General features: G+C 41.7%; 3 protein-coding genes and 1 non-coding gene across 8 annotated transcripts in view; 1 reads left to right on the plus strand and 3 right to left on the minus strand.

Moving 5' to 3' along the window:
- The window catches only part of LOC139410881 (dedicator of cytokinesis protein 5-like), a 53822-nt gene extending 50263 nt beyond the window's left edge, over nt 1-3559 (minus strand). Inside the window, exon 1 of the mRNA XM_071156500.1 lies at nt 3428-3559. Within this exon, the coding sequence (XP_071012601.1) occupies nt 3428-3470 (43 nt within the window). The 5' untranslated portion in view covers nt 3471-3559. The remainder of the gene's footprint in view (nt 1-3427) is intronic.
- Nucleotides 3560-4822: 1263 nt separating this feature from the next.
- LOC139412517 (small nucleolar RNA SNORA49) lies at nt 4823-4955 on the minus strand. The gene has a single exon (XR_011634708.1). It is a non-coding gene; the product is annotated as a small nucleolar RNA SNORA49 (small nucleolar RNA).
- A 5465-nt stretch (nt 4956-10420) lies between these two features.
- Nucleotides 10421-14892, minus strand: LOC139412008 (neurofilament light polypeptide-like). Of its 2 annotated transcripts, XM_071158787.1 has the most exons (5): nt 14797-14892; nt 12141-13160; nt 11643-11767; nt 11234-11544; nt 10427-11115 (listed from the first exon to the last, which is right to left on the minus strand). In XM_071158787.1, exons 2-5 carry the CDS (start codon nt 13149-13151, stop codon nt 10910-10912), a joined length of 1653 nt encoding a protein of 550 aa, XP_071014888.1. In that variant the 5' UTR covers nt 13152-13160; nt 14797-14892; the 3' UTR covers nt 10427-10909. The 2 variants fall into 2 exon arrangements, with proteins under 2 accessions (XP_071014887.1, XP_071014888.1); XM_071158786.1 differs by lacking the exon at nt 14797-14892 and having other exon boundaries at nt 10421-11115; nt 12141-13334.
- A 70-nt stretch (nt 14893-14962) lies between these two features.
- Nucleotides 14963-21111, plus strand: part of LOC139410882 (calcineurin-binding protein cabin-1-like) — a 60695-nt gene continuing 54546 nt past the window's right edge. For 3 of the 4 annotated variants that reach the window (XM_071156503.1, XM_071156504.1, XM_071156505.1), the window contains exons 1-17: nt 14963-15632; nt 16204-16253; nt 16480-16572; nt 16681-16794; nt 16901-17035; nt 17200-17380; nt 17557-17686; nt 17784-17933; nt 18133-18440; nt 18577-18754; nt 18842-18978; nt 19072-19289; nt 19442-19514; nt 19629-19816; nt 20040-20177; nt 20351-20542; nt 20801-21043. In XM_071156503.1, the coding sequence (XP_071012604.1) occupies nt 16251-16253; nt 16480-16572; nt 16681-16794; nt 16901-17035; nt 17200-17380; nt 17557-17686; nt 17784-17933; nt 18133-18440; nt 18577-18754; nt 18842-18978; nt 19072-19289; nt 19442-19514; nt 19629-19816; nt 20040-20177; nt 20351-20542; nt 20801-21043 (2481 nt within the window). In that variant the 5' untranslated portion in view covers nt 14963-15632; nt 16204-16250. The remainder of the gene's footprint in view (nt 15633-16203; nt 16254-16479; nt 16573-16680; nt 16795-16900; nt 17036-17199; nt 17381-17556; nt 17687-17783; nt 17934-18132; nt 18441-18576; nt 18755-18841; nt 18979-19071; nt 19290-19441; nt 19515-19628; nt 19817-20039; nt 20178-20350; nt 20543-20800; nt 21044-21111) is intronic. The other variant, XM_071156502.1, reaches the window with a different exon arrangement.

The following is a 21111-nucleotide window of genomic DNA, read 5'->3' on the forward strand; positions in this document are numbered from 1 at the left end:
AGTATAGTTCAGTACAGTACAGTAAAGAGAAGTAGAGTATAGTTCAGTATAGTTCAGTACAGTAAAGACAAGTAGAGTATAGTTCAGTACAGTACAGTACAGTAAAGACAAGTAGAGTATAGTTCAGTATAGTTCAGTACAGTAAAGAGAAGTAGAGTATAGCTCAGTACAGTACAGTAAAGAGAAGTAGATTATAGTTCAGTACAGTACAGTAAAGAGAAGTAGAGTATAGTTCAGTACAGTACAGTAAAGACAAGTAGAGTATAGTTCAGTACAGTGCAGCACAGTCCTGTAATTTAGAGTAGAGTAGAGTTAAGTACTGTAGACAGTAGATCACACTAGAGTTGAGTACACTATAATGTACTCTACTCTACTATACTTAACTATACTCTACTTTACTGTACTCTACTGAGCTTTACTGTGCTGTTCTTTCAAGTCCAAACTTGTGAAACATCAATGTCTATGATTGGTCAGGACCAACCAAATTTGGCCTTGTTTGGTGGCAGAGCTCATTAGAAAAATAGCCAGTGGGTAGAATAATGCCCACATATGCAAATTAGGATATTGCATATTTCCACCTTTGTGTACCTATTTAGGATATATCAATATGAAGAGAATGACATTCATATCCATAATTATGCATTTCTGTGTAGTACAGATCAGGGACCCATGATGAAAATCAGTTACCACAATTCTGTTGCCGGATGTAAACCCACTTCACTTACTGTAGTTCAGAAACCAAAATAAAAAAATGTCAAACTCATGGTGTCATGTCATAGCTGACACCCTGTTCTTTCTGCAGACACCTTTGAATCTTAAAGGAAAACTACACCCCAAAACTATTTTTGGTATTTGTTTCATTAGTCCATTGTTGATATAGTCCCAAAATGTTTTGCATGTCAGCGATCAAGTATATATCTTGAAAACGTGATTGCTGACAAGCAAAATATTTTGGGACTATATCAACAATGGACTAACAAAAGTGTTGTTTTGGGGTGGAGTTTCCATTTAATAGGAGCAGAAAACATGGTCACATAAAAAAACTGAGGGAGATTTTACTGAGATTATGTTAGCAAATTTAGCATCTGCACAGTTCTTCTAGTAAATGTGTTTTTGTAACAATGTCAGTGTAAATTGTTAAAAATAGTCCTTGTGCATAGAGTTGTATGGTTTGTTAAACTTTGAAATCAATGTTTTTTGTTTGGCATACATTTAAAGTGTCTGCGCACAGTAACAGTGGAATTGCCCGGGTGCCATTCAGTCCTATAGAGGATGCAAATAATAGAATTCATCATGGCATCAAACCTCATCAAAACATTTCCTTATTCATAGTTAAAACTCCCTCTGCCAACTCAGAAACAATAGCCTTTATATAAAAAAAACAAAGAAATGACATCTCCCTCTTGTCACGCAGATAGTGACAATGGCCCGTTTCACCAACTTGACACAGTTTTGACTGTTTTGTCCAGGGCCAGGCTGGCAACAGTGGAGCTGTGCCAGTGAAAATAATCAAACCAAGCATGTTGTGATGCAGCAATACTGTCACTGTTCAAGTGCTACTGTCTGTGCCTTAGTATGGTTCACTAGTGCAGCTCCTTCACAATGTTGTGCACTTCAACCTGTGACATCTCTGGCTGGCAGGTTATAGATCAGGGATGGCCCTCTGATATATATATTTTTTTTTACTCAGTCAGGGTCTCAACTTGTGTGAGTTAGAATAGTAGAATACACAAGGCTCAATTTCGAAATTTGGTAGTGCATCAGCAGTTTTTCTCTTGTTATATCAGTCACTGATAGTTGGTCAATTAGCCCATGTCAGCTAAATATTTTTAGATCGGTAACTTAGTTTAGTGGCCAGCTATCTAAACTTGTTTTCATGGTTGAATTACTGGCTGGGGGGATGGATGTGAGTACACAGACCCGCGAGCAACTGCGACCCTTATGATGAGTTAAAAAAAATTTGTGGCCCCCACCCCTATCAAACTTGCCCATCCCTGTATTAGATGAACAACACAAAAACTCATCAAAATCCTACCAGCTCTCTCTGACCTAGTCAAAGATTGAAATACATGTGAGCGCTGATGAGTGATGATGAAATGTATGTATGCATTTATATCAATAAAGTGTCCATTTTGTACTTCTATTTTTGCAATAACACCCTCTACACAATCACAGACATTAGTTCATGAGTGAGTGGTTTGACTTCTTTCTTTTTTTTACTAGGGCTTAGCAGCAATGGACACATAACAAGCTTCAAGGATGTTCTGATTCGATCAGCATTTCACAAACATAACTAAAGGTAGTGTCTGTTTCAAACTGTATCTACCCAAATAAGAATAAACCAATCAGCAGTTACATGGAGTCATCTGTCATATTCAAAATTGAGAAGATAGAAACAAAAATATAATATAACAACAAGAAAAACTATGACTTCAGTAACCCTGAGAAAATGACACCTCTGTCTGTGGTTTTTAGAAAACAACAAAAGATGAACAGGAACTTCCACAGAGGTATGTTACCTTTGGTGCTAGCAAGCCGAGTAAAGGGCATTCCTTACTAGAATATTGTTCTTTTTAGAATTATACCAATACAAACAAAGTTAAAACCCAAATAAGTGTCAGAACAAAATGAACATACATAATGAGATCTAAATCATTCTACGAGATTATGGTTATTTTCTGTCCTGCTGAATACAGATATCTGTATGCCTATTATATTTACACATCTTAATGTTTTGTAAACAATGGAGGAAAACCAACCAGGTGATAACTTTTGATACATTTTCACTTAACTATGTTTTGATAAGAATCTATGAAAGGCGTTACTGCTTGATACAGTGACAACATCAACCAAAGAACCTTGCAGGTACCAATAAACTGCTTTATTACAGTGTACTGACGTCAACATACTCGCTGAAACGGTTCCCCATTCGCTTTGCTTTACCTTGAGGGCGTGTATCCACAAACACACATCATCCCCTAACTGAAGTGACTCATGTAGTAGGCTATGTGACTTGGTATTTTCATGATATCTGAAATGTCTAGTAATAGATTAATTACACAATTTCTACAGTATATGGGCCGCAAGAACGTTTCACCTGGTTATCACACAAACGTTTACACACAACGTGTAGCATGGCTCTAAATCACTTTAGAGTCGAACCTCTTGATTTACGGATTGCTACTGTATGGACATAAGGCGCACACGCTGACGAAACTTATTAATATCTATCCAACATTCACTTTCTTTCAATGATCCCTATACAGCCAACATGTGTGACATATTCCAGGTAGCTTAACTTCGACCTTTCCTAAAGCTTCCTACATAACTTCAAAGTTTAATAGGCTTGGCCAACTAGCTAAATAATTAAAACTGCTGTGTGAAAACAGCCCTATTGTAAATAAGACGATATAATTGTCTAACTTACCAACGCCATATTTCTCTTTTTTTGTTGGAATCCAGCGGGTCATTGTGGGGAAATGATAGATAAATAAATAAATAAATAAGTGAACTGCTGGGCGGATAATACTTTTCTAGTCCTAAACACTACAGTTCCGCCATCATGACTTCAAAAGGGGGGAGGGGCGAAATCTAGGACACTATGCAATTGAATCCAGCAGCGGAGCGTTGCGGTATAGGGATGCGTAATTTGCGTAAAACGGTCATTAAATTACCAAATTGTGCCAATATGCCAATAATGTCAATAAGAACAATGTAACACAACCATACTTCAAATAAGTGATAAGAGTAACCTACACTACACTGTCTAGTAGGCTAGTGTACAGTGGGCTACCTTTCACCATGAGTACATGACAGAAGATGTAATTGCCACAACTAGAAGTATAAAAACGTTTTGATTTGACGTGATTCAACCATTAACTGTTTTATGTTCCTCAGGGTCGGGAATGTGAAGAATCCACTCGTTGTCATACTGCACAGTCTTTAGTGGACACTGACAGAGGGTGTGGTATGTGTGTTTGTAACAGTAGCCTGCTCTATCATCATCAGGTTCACACTGTTTATATTTTAGAGGATGAGTCTGTGTGAGGTTACCATTCATGCATTATGTAAGTTTGCATCAATGCATGCATTGATTATAATATTTTATTTATGACAATGGGCAGAGATGCCACACCCTTCCCCTCTCCACCCAATGAAGCCATCTGCAGCTGCTTAGTGGATCAGGCCTGTTATTCTACTTAGCCATTTGTCTTCACATCATGTGTTGCTAATAGCACTTAACAGAACAACCAAATGTTGCTGTCAATAACCATTAGCCAACCATTTACTTTGCTGTTCCCCTTGACAGCTTGATTTAGCTCTCACTATTTGGATTGTGATTTCTCTGTGTATTCTGTGCAATTGCTATTAGGTTTTAAGCATTAAACATTATTTGGGTTTTGCCAACCATCACAGATTATATCTTGATTTGATTCTGCAAAATGTCATATTCCCATGGAAACAGCAGGGTAACTGCAGATGGCATGAGTAGTCAGCCCTTGGAATTATTGCAACAGTTTCTGGTACATATTTACATAGCACTTACAACTGCTATGCATGTTTGTGGCATGCACAATACAAAGGATTTGCAATTAAAATCACAATAGAGAAAAACTGAGTAGAACTAATCTTAAACAATTATTCGGTGTCGAGAGGAGGTTTAGCTACAATTAATGCTGTTTTTTTTGCTTGGGAAATGAGTATGGACATTTTTTTTCAGAATATACTGTTGTGCTGGATGATTTATGTGGCTGAATACAATTAAAAGAGAGAGAGTGCTTTAGACTTGCATGGATTAAAATAATACATCTAAATCTACAGAAATGTTCAGCTCTCTCACAAGCCCCATGTAAGAGGTTCTAGATGAGAGAGGTGAGGGAGCCATGGTGCTGTATCCCCTGTCAATGCCAGACAACTCCACTGGGGACAGAGTGACTGGACTAAGGGAGGGGAAGAGAAGTTTGTTGTTACAAATCTATTGCATGTAAAAATGTCAACATGCAGTTACACAAATCAGCAACGTACCTACACTGTAATTACACTGTACACCTTCCCTTATTGTAAAGTGCAACCAATAGTTCTCTTTGTTTGACTTGTTCATTGTCTGTTTTGCTTTACTAAGCTGCCTCATCTAAGCGATTAAAATACTGGACCACTGACGGTTTATGTACTTAAGTTCTTTTGAATAATTTGACACAGTTTTGTTGGATCTGAGCATTTTTGGTTAAGTGATTTGTGTATTCTTAAAAATGCACAGGAACATCCTAATGTGCATCACAAATACAGTGAGCCAGTAGAAGGTCATGTTGGATTCAGGCAGATGTATTGGACTAGCAATGAATCAAAGCCCATTTCTAAATTCAGAGTAGGCCTTACTTTGCATAGTGTAAACAACTAGGCTAGGTCTGCAGATCTTTAGTAATATTCAGGTGTACACTTTTGCCATGTAAAAAACTTCTACAAATATAATCACAAACAGAAGTGGAATCCTTTCATTTATTTATATAAAAAAGATCCTTTGACATTGTCACGCCCTGACCTTAGAGAGCCTTTTTATTTCTCTATTTGGTTAGGTCGGTGTGTGATTTTGGTGGGCATTCTAGTTTTTCTATTTCTTTGTTGGCCCGGTGTGGTTCCCAATCAGAGGCAGCTGTCTATCGTTGTCTCTGATTGGGGATCATATCATGCTTTTGCATAGTTGCTATCTAGCCCTGCAGAACGTCACGGTCGGTTTTGTATTTTTTTGGAATTCAGTATTAGAAATCATGAACACTTTCCACGCTGCGCTTTGGTCTCATTCATCTAAAGACGGAAGTAACAGACATACCAGAGACCATTCAAATGAAAAGGAATTCCACAAGCTGTGAATAAGGAAGACAATATTGCCATCATGTGACAGCAAGTGGATTTACAACTATTATGAAACGAATACCTCTTATTCTGATTTTATGATTGTGCTTGAGTCATGGTATTATGAGGTCATATTCATAATTACAATAAGCTTATGAGAGACAGATTCAGGCTCAATAGGGCATTGTGTATAATTGTTTACGGAACATTCTACCAACTCAGGGCTTCTCACCCAGTGCTCTAGTTTAGATTGGATTGCGTCACACGCCAGGCCTGCTTTTATTAAAAACTCCTTGAGCGAAAGCATGACTGAACAGACTCTTTTTCTGTCATCCCGAACAACAAGACACCCTTTATGGTTATCAGAGACAGGGGTAAACAGATTGAACGGTGAGTACTGTACCCTATCTATGGTGCTTTGGGGGTACAATGTTAACAGAAATAGGTGTACAAGTATAGTTACTGCCAGGATTGTAGGGCTTAAAGAACAATCGCTTTCATTGTCTTGTGGTCTCAAGTGAAAGACAGAGCTGGAAGAGAGTAAACAGCCTTATAGGAGCCCAGAGAGATGGGGTTGGGAGGATTGTCTCTACTGGCTAGTCTATCATTCCTCTCTTCATTTCCGTCTGGTGGGGTCTTCGCTGCTCTGCCTCAGACTGGCTTACATGTGGTAAACCAACACTAACTTGACATTCATATTTTACTTATTGAATTTTACATGTTTATTTTGACATATGGGTCAAATAGAGATAAATAGTACTTAACTATTGGTGTTTTCATATTTAGTCTACCAAATGGATTTATGTGGATTTTGGTCATGTGTAACTACAGTATATACTGAGCATTCCAAACATTAGGAACACGGGAAACTGTTGAGCGTGAAAAACACACCAGCATTGCAGTTCTTGACACAAATCGGTGTGCTTGGGACCTACCACCATACCCCGTTCAAAGGCTCTTAAATATTTTCTCTTGCCCATTCACCATCCGAATGGCACATATACACAATCCATGTTTCAATTATCGCAAGGTTTAAAAATCATCCTTTAATTTGTCTCATCCCTTTCATCTACACTAATTGAAGTGGATTTAACAAGTGACATCAATAATGGATCATAGCTTTCACCTGGATTCAACTGGTCAGCCTATGTCATGGAAAGAGCAGGAGTTCTTAATGTTTTATACACTAATTGTATATTAAGAATTCTATTTTGCCTTCTCTTTTCTTATCACAGGCCTAATCGCAAGATATTGCTGCTGGGATGTAAAGTCTGCCTGAGCTATAAACACTATCTGTTCCTTACTCGTCAACGGTAGCGGACTACAGCATCTGCATCAGAAGACGATCATAATCAACTCTTGTCCTCCAACCATCCAAGATAAGACCATGATTCACCAGTGATCCCTTATATGATCCCTTCTCCCAAGGATGTTTCAGCACCTCTCCTGTGGACCAAGGAGGCTAAAATACATATGAGTAGTGAGGATCCAGCTATGGGTTCAAGCCCATATCATGTTTTTAGGTCCCAGTGACAGAAGTGCACTCAGGGTTCAGGTGGATCCCTGGGCCCCATGCCCAGACTGGGCTATGCCAAACGCAGGCTCAGGTATCACCTGCTATCAGAGGCTTTCACCTGCCTGTCCAACAGGGGAAAGTGATTGCTTTGGCCCTCCAGCGATGGGCTGAGGTAGCTCCACTCTCCTTTTTATTTAACCTTTATTTAACTAGGAAAGCCATTGAAGAACAAATTCTTATTTACAATGACGGCCTACCCCAGCCAAACCCAGACAATGCTGGGCCAATTGTACGCCACCATATGGGACTCCCAATCACAGCCAGATGTGATACAGCCTGGACTCAAACCAGGCTGTAGTGACGCCTCTTGCACTGAGATGCAGTGCCTTAGAGCGCAGCGCCACTCGGGAGCCTCTTTTCAGGAGGATCCTACTTCTCCTGGGGCAGAGATGCATTTCCTCCTGGGCTTTGGCACAGGTTTTACAGACACACTCTGAATTTTACTGTATGATGTATAGCCGTTGGTGTTCCCCAAGTTTATTATATTCCATAGTGCTTACATATTGAATCTACTTTTTTCTATTTTCTTCCTTCCTGTGAGAGATGTACTCAGAACATAGCGATAGACAGATTACTCATCTTTGTATCTGTGCCATTATAGCGTCTGTGACACATGGGCAGCGCCATTGCGTCTATCTCTAGTTTAAAGTAGTCCATTTTTCTTCTTCATTGGCTGATTGCTCCCAACTCATAGGAATCCCCACCCAGTCGACTACTTCAAAATGGTGGAAGCACGCAATGTCCATGTTAAAACGTTATATCCATGAGTCTTCTATCTATCTCTATGGCTCAGACCAGCCTCCCTTTGGTCTGTGTGTTTTTGTGTTTCTGACCCTCTGTCTTCAGGACTTCACCTAGGCTGTCCTTTGTTGTTCGATGGAACAGGAGGAGAAGTTGCAAATACAGCCCAGCCAGGACAGATCCACCTGGATGATGATGAAGTCTACAGTGTTTGACCCCATGGTTGGATGGAAAATCAAGGGTGGACAACCCCCTCCTATTACTTTGTTGCTCCGCAAGAGGGTAGCAGATCAGTTGCGAGGACTTGCACTGTCCTCTCAAGCCCATTTTGTGAATGACAATGAATGTCCATAAGATCCCAGCAACATACATTTCACTTGTGTCTTTTGTACAATATGACCTACAGACCTTTTGTATGACATACAGTAGAATGGGCTTTGGTTTCCTTAAAAAAAATGTTTTACTGTATAGACACAATACAACACTTGACATTAACATTGTTTTCCCAAAAGAGAATCAGGTGGTGTTTTGACTTATGTTTGCTGAGGTACATTTCCCTCATGGCTACCCTGGTTGCTTTAAAATGAGTTTCAAAAACAAGTTAAGCCCAACTTCTTAACTTCCCTTTTTGTTGTCTATTTTATATAGAGAATCTGTGCTGGTATCAGTTTGATACACATGCAGTCTCCTCATTTTCTCATTGCAACGCCCTCTCTTTTGTTGGAGGAAAAAAAGGGAGGGGTGGAGGGAGGAGCTGCAGAGGATGGTGTGAGCTGAGGACAGGGAAAATAGAGAAGGGGGAAAAGAGGGAAGTGGCAGCTGCAGAGTTTGGGGCGTTGGCTTTCTAATAAGGTGAAATATGACTATAATATAGTGTTTTGTTGAAGGTGTTTTTCCTTCATTCTACTGCCAAGTTATATTTTCAGAGCCCTGCTGCATCTGTAGTCCAATTGTTACCGTACATTGATGTGCTGTATATAGTGTGAGTTATGCCATGTATGGGAAACTTCAGCCACTGCAGTAATTAAGCCATTCTCTCTGCATCCCTGTCAAGTAAAACTTATATCCTTGGAAGAACAAGTGTTCTCCTTGTTGGGGATATACATCCACAAAATTCAAATTGATATGAATAGCAACAAGTCACACACAGCCCACTGCATGTGTATGAACGGCTGTGCATTTCTGCCACCAGTGTGGTGCAAAAAGAGTATATTGAATAAAACAGACCATCCCCTGTCCAGGTTTAATGTGAAACTTTCCTCATGTGTTTCTCTAATGGAATTGCTTTCTGCTGGCATCCTCCATCGGTAGACATTTGGCCAGATCCTTTGGTGCAGCAGCAAGCTAACTGAATCGTAAAGGTTCTAATTTCGGGCCAGTGATGTGAAGGAGAGTGAGCCAGCCTAAAAATGTCAGCTCACTGATCACACAAAGGGGATAATGGGAAAAAAAGGACCTTCTGACTTATGAGACACACACACACAGGGTACCTGTTCTCTACTGAAGATGGTTCAATGTATTTAGAAAAACAGAAGAACACCCAGAGGAATAATATTAATAACATCTTAAATGTGAGTTGATGTATGTGAAAGTTCTCTCAATCACTGATTTCTGGTCGATTTGAAAAAATTAATGAAAAAATGTTTGCTTCTCAGCTGTTCTTTATCATTTTAAAACCTACCAAGGTGGGGAAACTATCAGCAATTTCCAAAGTTTGTTCAGTGTTTGTCAAAGGGCCACCTAAGAGGGTGTTTCTCATGAGACATACAGGTAGTACGTATATTATTGAGGAATTACATAATCTATCAACCAACCTAAAAAGGAAACAGTTATTCTAGTACTCTCCTTGTACTCTAAAAGAACATCCTGAATCACCAATGCTATTATCAATACACTCCGGGAGGTAGCGTAGTGGTGGTTAGTGTTGGGCCACTAACTGAAAGGTTGCTGGATTGTAAATCACCGAGCTGACAAGGTAAAAATCTGTTGTTCTGCCCCTGAGCAAGGCAGTTAACCCACTATTCCCTGGGTGCCAAAGGCATAGACGATTAAGGCAGCCCCCTGCACCTCTCTGATCCAGAGAGAGAAATGCAGAATACACATTTCAGTTGAAGGCATTCATTGTTCAACTAACTAGGCATATCCATTTCCAAACTCTAATTGCTGACTCATCCTGATAGTCAGGAAAATGAGTAGCAACTTCATGAGTGAATTCAATAGTGCAATAATACCAGAAATGGATGTATTCAGATGGACATGTTTTAAGTCTTTATTTGTGTTCAGTACAGTACATCATTGATCCCACTAAGAATATGTCTAAGGCATTGAAAATCAAGTATATTGAACACAGTGGTGTTCTTATATGCATATTGTGGTGACAGAAATGCACATAGGTTTTTCAAACAAATATTTCTTAGGCTAATACAATACAGTATTTGCTCACAAAACTCCACACATTCTTTCTAATTTCTCTCACCCATAGAGCACTCATATTGCATTTATTTTAATGTATTTCATATACAGGTATTTGCTTTTTATTATTTATCGCCTTGCTGGCACACACATGCATACACTGTCATGTTTTGCTTCACTCAGTGTACAGCCATACTACCTCTTTGCACACAAACATAAAGGCCTCTGCTGTATACAATGGTTTCCTGATTGATTGTACTGAACTAATGGATTTTTTTGTAGAGCACCTCAATATGGGACAATCAATGTGTCATTCATCAGAATCTTGATTTAAATATTTTTGTCCTTTGGCTTCTCTTTTTCCTCTGCCACTTCTTCCTTTTTGCTTTCATCCTCTTCTCCCTTATCATGCCCTTCTTCTGTTTCATTGGCTCCATCCTCCTCTCCATCTCTACCTTCTTGGTTTTCATCTCCTCCATCGTCTCCATTTTCTTTAGCCTCCTCTTCTGCCTCTTCTTTCATATCTCCATTGTCATCTGTAGGTAGAGACAGTGTGATTAGTTGCTATCCGCTGCAGATACGGAACCTGACATCTCAAAACCTTCATTATTTTTTTTTGAAAGCACATTAATTGAAACTCTGGACAATACTGACCTTCTGCTTTTTTCTCTTCTTCAACATCCTCTTCCTTTGCTTCCTCGTCTCCCTTCTCTCCTTCCTCCTCCTCTTCCTCCTGAGGACTTGACTCAGCAGGCTGTGCTTGACTAGCAGCTATAATCTCATCTGCAGAGGAGAATGATGAGCTGTACATGCGTAGGTAGGGGGCACCAGAGGTCAGGCTGGACTGCATTGAAAACATGGGGCGGTTGCGGGATGGGGCAACACACAGGCTTTGGGAATAGACACTGGACATTGCCCCTGGTCCTACTGCACTGAAGCGATTCTCCTCCCCTTCAAGCAGCTTCCTGGAAAGATAATAGATACATAGGGTAGATATGTAGATAACATGTAGATAACGAGAGACGGCACAAAACATGCTGATCTAATTTTATAAGCCACAGACCTGTAAGCTGCGATCTCGATGTCCAGAGCCATCTTAACATTCAAGAGGTCTTGATAATCCTTCAGGTACTGAGCCATTTCATTCTTGGTTGTCCTCAACTCATCCTCCAGCTGGCCAATTGATTCCTGTTTTTGGAGAGATGCTTTATTATGTTAACAGTGTAACATGATTAATAAAGTGTTTATTGTGGAATAACTATGAAATAAAAACATTTTAAGTAATAGGGAGGCACTCTAAAACAATACTATACAAACTTAGCACTATTTTCTAGTGTAGACATATTTTCAATACACATTATTATCAAATTATTTGTACATGTAATCTACAGTCCAAAACTTACCTTGTTGACTTAACGGATGCATTACACCGCATTTCTGTAGAATATTGTCTACATTTGTCTGAAGGATTAGGCTCAGCAGGGTCTAATGCAGATATTCAGACGTGACATTTTTTTATGAGAAATTGTATGATTTTCATTCATGCTGCTCTGGCACTGACCTGTAGGGCTGCGATCTCAGCACTCTGTTCCTCCTCTACCTCCTGTAACTGATTCTCCAGGGACTGGTTCCTATCACGGCAGGCTTCAATCTCCTGGTTCCGTGTTTGAATCAGGCGGCGGTACTCCCCGGCATCTTCTTTGGCATTGCGAATGTTGTCTGTGTTGCGGGCGGTGCCTTCTGTCATCACACTCACCTTGCTGCGGAACCATTCCTCGGCTGACTGGAGGTTGCGATGTGCCAGTTTCTCATACTGGACACGGATGTCTCGGAGGGCTGAAGACAGGTCTGGCTTGGCCACCTCCATCTCCACGGACACCTGGGCATTGTACTGCACCTGTGCCTGCAGCTCAGCTATCTCCCCCTCATGGAGACGTTTCAGGAAGGCCAGCTCATCCAGCAGCGTCTCCGTCCTCTTCTCCAGCTCAGCACGGCCCAAAGCAGCCTCATCCGCCCCTTTCCTGGCATCCATCAGTTGCCCCTCCACCTCTTCCCTGCTCACTACCTCCTCTTCATAACGTCCCTGCAGACTCTGCAGCACCTCCTCCATCTGGTCCCTGTGGTTCTGGGCAGCCTGTTTCTCATCGCGGGCCTCCTCCACAGCAGCACGGAGCTGGCGGATCTCGTGCTCATACAGGGACCTGAGGTGGGAGGGCTCGCCATGCCTCTGCCTGAGGATCAGCAGTTCAGCATCCAGCACCTTGTTCTGCTGCTCCAGCTCGTGGACGCGCTCAATGAAACTGGCAAAGCGGTCATTCAGCTCCTGTAGCTGGGCTTTCTCCTGCGTCCGCACGGCCTTGAACTCAGTGCTCACCTGCACCGCCTGGCTGATGTCGAGTTCAGCAGCGGCAGCAGATCTGGGGGTAGACAGCAGCATGGAGGAGCTACGGCTGTATGTTGGGTAATGCAGTCGGGATGACCCATGGTATGAGAGGGGGGCAGAGTGGCTGGAATACACAGACCTGGATGCCATCCCTCCCGCACTGTCTCCATACCCTCCACTGCGCAGCATCACCCTCCTCTTGTGGGAAGAGGAGGGAAAGTAAGGGTCGTAAGCAATGGAACTCATGACTTGCGAAACAGGCAGCTCTAACTGTAATAGAGTTGCTGGGTCGACACAGTGGAATCTGCATCACTGTATCTTTTATAGAGCTGGTAATGACTGTGACGCAAACGTTTTTTTAGAGCACTGACAGCAGGGATCAATGATAGCATCAGCCAGCCAAGTCTGAGCTGTTAAGGAAGGGAATGAGAGAGATGTAAGGGGCGGGGATAAGCAGTGATAAGGGGCGGGTATAAGCAGTGGAGAGACGGAGGGCAATGAGGACAGTCTGAGAAAACAAAATATACATTTAGCTGAGAAGCATGTCTATCTCTCTGAAACACGATGAATAGCAAATATTAACATTAGCCCCTAAAAACAAACAAAATCTCAGCATGGCATCAGGTGACTGCAGAGGCTTTAAACTACAGCGCTGGCAATTGAGGGAGCAAGACTTTTGCCAACAATGACACAGCACTGCACCATTTTGCCACTACCCTACAACTGTGTGAGTCCAGATCACTGCAGTGACTCATTTTGAACCTCATTTTTGTATGTTTAGCTTTTGCTCCACATTTGTATCAGTATTAAAAACCTTTGCCATTTTTATGTAGCCCTTAGTTCAGGCTTTATGGTGACAGTACTACTGGACTGACAGTTGCAGGTTTCTGGGTTTGAAACCCATTTGGGCTATCCCCTGAATTTTCAATGACATTGTTCCTTTATCTGGCTATTCAGACAAGGCTCTAGTCTATATATGCAACCTCGCACAGACTCCAAAACAATTTATACACAATGGTCACAGCTTCGGGAAGCCTTTTGAAGACAATTTAAAATTGTGAATGTAATTATATTTTGTGAAAATCAATTAATCATCTAAAGATGTTTCCCTCTATCTAGCTACTCAGACTCTAAATATGCCATACCAGCTCTCAAACCTCTAACTCTTGTCTATTTAAAGTTCATGTCTTGAGAAAGCTTTATGAAGACCATTAAAAGTTGTGAATGTAATGATATTTTCATGAAAATTCTGATTAGGCACCAGGTATTCCATACAAGTGCTCACAGATCTAACTGATGTATATTTAAAGTTCCACTAAGAGGAAGCCTTATCAATAAAATTAAGTGTTGTGAATGATATTTTTGTAAAAACGTCTAAATTCTCTAAAAACATGTACTCATATTATTCTGTAGATATACCATGCCATTTCTCACATCAGGTTCACAGGTAATCAAGCATGGAGGGTTTTTACAGCTAATACAAATCACTACTGTAAATCATCATTTCAAGCATCCTTGTAGTCCCAACCCCATAGTCCCAAAACAGGTTACTGCTGCATAAATCAGTTTGCCTTGGTTACAGAGACCACCACACCCCACCAAAGATGATTTACTCTGGTTTGAGATAAATGTTCTGGGTAAACCATGGACAAAGATGCCCATTGCCCCCAACCTAATCTGACTCCTATGTATCTTTGCCATTGGGTAAACCAGAAGAAGAGGCGAAGCGAGAGGGTTTACTCTGCCCCAAATCTTTCCACGAAAATAAGACCACGAAGTGGTCAATGAAAGTGTCGATTTTGGTCAACAAAAAATGTAATTGCTAATTTGTTACCAGGCTTATTTGATCGAATAGAAGTTTCGTAATGTTCGGGTTGTTATGAATGCACTGATATTAGTGGACGCACGTGGCATTCCGGCAACTTTGGTCACACACGTATCTGCCCTCTCATTGGCTAGAACGGTCCCATCTGATCTCGCCTCCTCCCGCCTGGTTTCCATTTTTGTTATTTGCATTGTTAGAGCGGTCACTCGACTATTTTGTCAATAGAATATATTATATTTGGGTAAACTGGTTTTGCACGGCATCTTATTTTTTATTATTATTTTTGTTGTCAAATATAAAAGACAGACATTATGGAGTTTAATAATTGAAAATAACATAAAAGCATACGCGAAGTGACGATGACACGTATTTTAGAAAATAATTTACAATATTCTAATATTGGGCTGTAGACAAGCTTTTCTTATTATTTAGTCATTTCATAGATTCAATTATAGACATAAAGTCTATCAAGAATACTTAAAAGAAGGGTTGCCGGGGGTCTGAATAAAAGCTCGAAATGAAGTGAACAGAGCCGTGCACCAATTGCGGACAATCAACTGAATATCAGATCTTATGATTGGCGCTTCGAACCCACCCGGTATTAAGCTGTCCAATAACCCACGATTTTACTAGTCATCGGATCATTCCCCTCATGCAGAGTGAACGAGCTCTAGTGCATTTACAACAACAAAGGAGTGGCAAAGTTTTCAAGACCCTCACAGCTAGCTGTTGTTACGGCTTTATAATATTGTATCATATTTATGCAGACTCCCAATATATGTTCGATTGTCAAAGTACCGAACAAGTCTGGTCAATGCAGGGAATGATGAGATTGGGAAGGATTGGTAAGTGGCTAGTAACAAAAATGTGCAAGTGATGCACACCGAGACTATTAGCTAGCTAGCTAGTTGTACCGCGCTAGCTAGCTACTGAGACTGATTCGGTCAGGATGGAATAAGGATAGCAAGCAAGCTAACTATATATTTTTTGGAATCAAATCAAAAACCTCACCTCGGTTAGTTTTCTATCGGTAGATTGTGATGTCAAGTCTTTTTTTTTTTTTTTTTTACAAGGGTATCACTAACGTTAGCTAGCTAGCTATGATTCGACATAGGTTATCATCGGTGTTTTGCAGCTTGCCTCCTATCTTTGCCCTAGACGATCGATAGCTAGCTAACGTTACATAGCATAATTTCTGACACTGACATTCACTTGCTAGCTAGCTAGCTAGCTATCTATACACTTCATATTATTAACTTCTATTTTCAACATTGATCTTTAGCTTAGCATTGCTGCAGTTGTTTTGAAAAACTATTTAAACTAAAGAGTAACGTTACAGTACATACAGTTAGCTAACTTACATCTCCTGCAGCAATGTTTATCCAATATCATTTGTGTTTGTAATCTTGTCTATAGGTCTGGACAGTTGGAATTGATGACCATTGTAAGCGCATGACTCAAAGATGGTTTGTTTCTTTATTTTACATCCTAACAATCCTATACAAATAGCCACAACTTCCAAAGTAGTAGCGATGAAGTAGTTGCCCAATGCATTCTCCTGAACAGGTAGTCAAATCGCTAGTCATACTGTACCAGTACCACATGCTCAGTTTTTCACAGGACCATCAATTCTCACATTTGTATTGCACATTGATGTCTTTGGCCAATAATGTAATATTTTATTTTCTTCAGATCCGGATTGCAGCACTAAATGCAGCCTCAGCCGCAGCGGATGAATCTGAAGACCCTCTGAAAACTAAAAAGAGTCGAACTAAGGAGGCACAGGTGTGGTAATCTTGCTGAGCCGCATTACACCAACAACATTTGGTTAAACTTTGCTTTCAAAGTAGATATTTGCTTGTTCTGAATTATTTCCCTATTTTTCCTCTACAGGAAGCAGAGGCATTTGCTTTGTATCATAAAGCATTAGATCTTCAAAAGCATGACAAGTTTGAGGAGTCTGCAAAGGCTTATCATGAACTCCTCAAAACCCCATTGCTCAAAGAGGTATCATTCCCTTCAGAGACTCGATGTGTTTCACTGCATGTCTTATTGAAATGATCCTGCACAATAACCCTTTATATGATTTAACATGTTGTCATGCCTCTCACAGGCAATGCCCTCGGACGACCAAAAGGTGGGTCTTAAGCATCCAGGGCTGATGCTGAAATACTCTACCTTCAAAAACCTGGCTAGTTTGGCTGCGCTGCGGGATGATTTGGAGACAGCCATGGAATTTTACTTGGAGGTAAACTCATCCAAAGAGAGCATAAGTTATGTAACCTATCAGTAAACCATATAACTAATAAGGGGTAAGGAACATCTTAGCGGGAGACTAAATGTTGTTTAGTGTACACAATACATTTGTTCAAGTCCATGTGACCTGAAGATACAGTATATGTTTTCTCGCAGGCTGTGATGCTGGATTCCACAGATGTGAACATGTGGTACAAGATTGGTCAGGTGGCGGTGCGACTGTTGCGCATTCCTTTGGCACGGCATGCCTTTGAGGAGGGTCTGCAATGTAACCCAGACCATTGGCCCTGTCTGGATAACCTCATAACTGTTCTTTACACACTCAGTGACTACAGCTGTGAGTCATTCCTCTGTATGTCTGTCCTCTGTCACTGTGCAAAGGACTAACTAATCAGTATTGTTTTTATCATATTTCTTACTGTTTAGAACTGTTGATTTGAAAACAATGTTTAAGGGTGGTCCAGGTGTGCAAAAATGATGAAGGGGATAATTATCTATCATACTGTTTTCTAGGCTGTTTGTATTTCATCTGCAAAGCCCTGGAAAAGGATCATTGTTACACCAAAGGGCTGGTGTTGAAGGAGAAGATCTTTGAAGAACAGCCTAGTCTGAAGAGGGACTCCATGCAAATGTTCTTGAAGTGGTACAGCCCTTCTACCTACATGTTTACTTATCCTAAATGTGTGCTGTCATACAGCAGTCCATGTGGTCATGATCTTGTCCTCATGCTCCATATGCAGTGACATGTCCATTCACTATGTGGAGGTGGATGAGGAGGAGACCCAGGCCATTGTGGAGGAGGCGATGGATCTGCGACGGCGCAGGCAGGCTCTCTCTGCCCGGGAACCCAAACCAGACCTGGTCCTAGTCCAACCCATCCGCTGTTTCTCGTGAGTCTTCACACTTAATCTTATCTGTTGACAGGTGGATGCACCTCCCCTTCTCCTTGTTTAGTTTCACAGGATACAGAGTTGCTGTGAATACTTAAACATGTATTTATTTTTTGCAGTTTACTCCCTTGCTTTTCACTTTGATTAATGATAGGATTGTTTTAATTGACAAAGCATTTAGCATTGTTATGATTCTCAGGTGGAAGAATGTTGGAGAGAGCCTCCTTGCCATGTACAGACATCAGACAACCTGCGAGCCGCCACGCCCAAGCCTGGGCCGCAGAATTGACCTGTCCCAGTACCGCGACCCCAACTGCCTCCAGGCCTTGCCTCCTGAGCCCTGCCCTCCTGTCAGTGATATTCAGACCATCCCCAGCAGCAGCCCCAGCTCCTCCTTGCCTCCACTTCCTGTCCCTGAGCCATCAGCACTGTCCCAGCCCAGCCCTCTGGTTCAGATCACACAGAGCCAGACAGTAGAGGTCATTACAACTACAGCCCCCTCTGTTGGTCAGTTGTTTCTTTTCAGCATGTCAATTCCATTGATTTGCAAGCATTTAGACAACAAAACAAATTGTGTCAGAATGGCTTATTGTATGCTCTGATAATTAATGTATTGTTTAAATGTAAATGTGTGCCTTCACAGCTATTGACACATCCTTCACTGTGAAGGAGAAAGAGAAGAAGGCCCCTAAGAGGAGACGCACAATGGAGGACAGCGGAGACACTGCCAAGCGCCGCTCAGCTCGGGTCAGAAACACCAAGTGCAAGAAGGAGGAGAAGATCGACTTCCAGGAGCTGCTTTTCAAATACCTACCATCCAGGTATTGTCATGAACCCCAAGGGAACAATAACAACACAATGCAAATATATTGTTTTGGATGGTGATGAGGCTCTCCTGTTCCACTCAGACTAAAGAAGTTTGACCTTGAGGATGATGACGAGAGCCTGAGTAACCTGGAAGCTCAGTGTGAAGTTAAGCAGGACTCCCAGCTGCTCCATGGCAACAGCGGCATGCTTTTAGACTCTATTGAATACATGGAATCCGGTACATGTCTTATACAATCCTCTACATGACTCAAATGCATTAATGTCAAACATCTTATAGGATTTACATGACATTGTCTTTCTTCATCCCCAGAACAAGAGGATGTCCACAACTTCCTGCTCAATAATATGAGCAATGGTGGGATATTAGAGTTGATGATGTGCTATCTGAAAGCGGTGGGTCAGAAGTTCATGGAGGAGTGGCCTCGGGGGCTGACTGCAGTGGTGCTGGAGGTGTATCACAGCTGGAGGAAGCACAGTAGCGGCCTGCCCAACCCTCTGCTCCGCGACTGCAGTAATCAACACATACAGGTATGGGACAGCCCAGGGATCTATTGTGACTCTCTCCTGATTTGTTACTTCATCAACAGTGTTTTAAATTGAAGTACCAATGTTTTGTCATCCTACCTATTGCACCTGTCAATCTGTCTGTAAATGAGTTGTAATTGGTGTTTCATGTGCAGGAAATGTTTCTGATGAGCCTATCATGTATGGAGCTTCAGTTGGAGCAATGGTCTCACAGCAAAGGCAAAAATGGTATGTGTCAAACAGATCGCTTTACTTTGGTATTCCTTTATGAAGTAACCATATTGGTTGGCTTCTTTTTGAATAACCGTACTGGTATGTTCCTTACCTTTTCTTTTTGTAAAGGGTCGCCTAGAAAGTGCAGTGGGGGCCAGAGCAGTGTTGTGTGTGAAGCAGAGTTCCCAGGGCAGCACTTTGAAGGGGACCTGTTACAGCTGGCCTTGGGATCATCACAGGGGTACTTGTTTGAGGACAACTGGGTGGCCGTGGTGGTACGTGTTTACTGGCTCAAGGCACGCTTCTTGGCCCTGCAGGTAACCTTAACATTCATCCTGTAACCTCATTTACCCATGTTTTCTTTTGCATATTTACCTTAGCGCTTACATATTTTTATTTTTTTTGCATCATACGGAGTTGACCCCTCCCAATAAATCTCACATATTGATTTTTCTTAGTCATTGAATTGAATCTGATAAAAATGTTCTGTTGATGTGATTCATAACATAAGTCTTGTTTTGTGTGCTTGTCTGCTCACAGGGAGGCATGGACCAGGCCCTGGAGAGCTATGATGTGTGTACAGACATGCTGCAGAGTCACGCACGGACCACAGAGGAGGACAAGTACACCATCTACCTGCCCAACCTGCGTGTGGATGCAGCCATCTCAGTGGAGGAGGTCAGTGACCAGTAAAACTAGCACACAAATACCCTATTTGAATAACATGCACTTGGCCCTCACATGTGATCAGTTATTTTGTCCAACCATCTCATTAGAGCATGTAGGTCCCCTGTGACTTCGAGTTCTCTGGTTCATCAGAAAGAGTTTCTTTCTCCAAACGTCATTGACAGATTGATAAGAAGCTGAAGTCTCTGGAGCGTTGTCAGTCCCTGGAGGAGATCCAGCGTCTGTTTGAATCTGGGGACTATGAGTCTGTGGTGCGACTGCTGCAGCCCACCCTCAGCTATGGCTCTGGGCGGGTCAAGCCTCTGGAGTTTGTCAGCTCTGTTCCTGAGAGGCCTGCCCAGCTGCTTCTGCTGCAGGTTAGCTTCTGGATTCATACAGCAATAGTTGTACTGTGTTCCTTGTCTTTTATATGAGTCTCCTTTTTTAAGAAGCCTTTCTCTGTTTGGCATGGCACTACTTATCAGTGTGCTACCGATATAGAAAAGGACAAGCAGTGTTATTGCTTATCACATCAGTACATTCTATGAGCATGATGACATGTACAATAGACAGCCATTGAGCCATTTTTAGATGGATTACATTTTTCCTCTTTTCTCGGCATATCTGTACTCCAGAACTCCCTGTTGAAGCAGAAGGACTATCGTCAGTGTCTGGAGTGCACCGAGGTGGCCCTGAACGAAGCCCTGCAGCAGCTCAACGCTGTCCCAGCCAGCTCTCACTCGGCCAAAGAGGAATGGGTCTCCACCATCACAACGCTGCTGGGAGGCATCGAGGTCTGCTTCACAGAGGACCTTCAACTCCTGAGCAACGTCAACCGCTACACCAGCATGGCCCGGCTGGCCAACAACCTCATCCAGGTCAGACACACACCAGGGAAACACTGACTCTAATGTATCTGGTAGACACAGAGTGTGTTTGGAAACAG

Source organism: Oncorhynchus clarkii, chromosome 6 (genome assembly GCF_045791955.1).
Source record: "Oncorhynchus clarkii lewisi isolate Uvic-CL-2024 chromosome 6, UVic_Ocla_1.0, whole genome shotgun sequence".
NCBI classification, from domain to species: Eukaryota; Metazoa; Chordata; class Actinopteri; order Salmoniformes; family Salmonidae; genus Oncorhynchus; species Oncorhynchus clarkii.

Excerpts from the sequence above, each read along its gene's own strand:
- LOC139412008 (XM_071158786.1), bottom strand. The coding sequence starts at position 13,208 with ATGAGTTCCATTGCTTACGACCCTTACTTTCCCTCCTCTTCCCACAAG. Across the intron at positions 11,545-11,642 it reads ATCGAGATCGCAGCTTACAG|GAAGCTGCTTGAAGGGGAGG; the intron begins GTCTGTGGCTTA and ends TTATCTTTCCAG. Across the intron at positions 11,116-11,233 it reads AGAAGAGAAAAAAGCAGAAG|ATGACAATGGAGATATGAAA; the intron begins GTCAGTATTGTC and ends CTCTACCTACAG.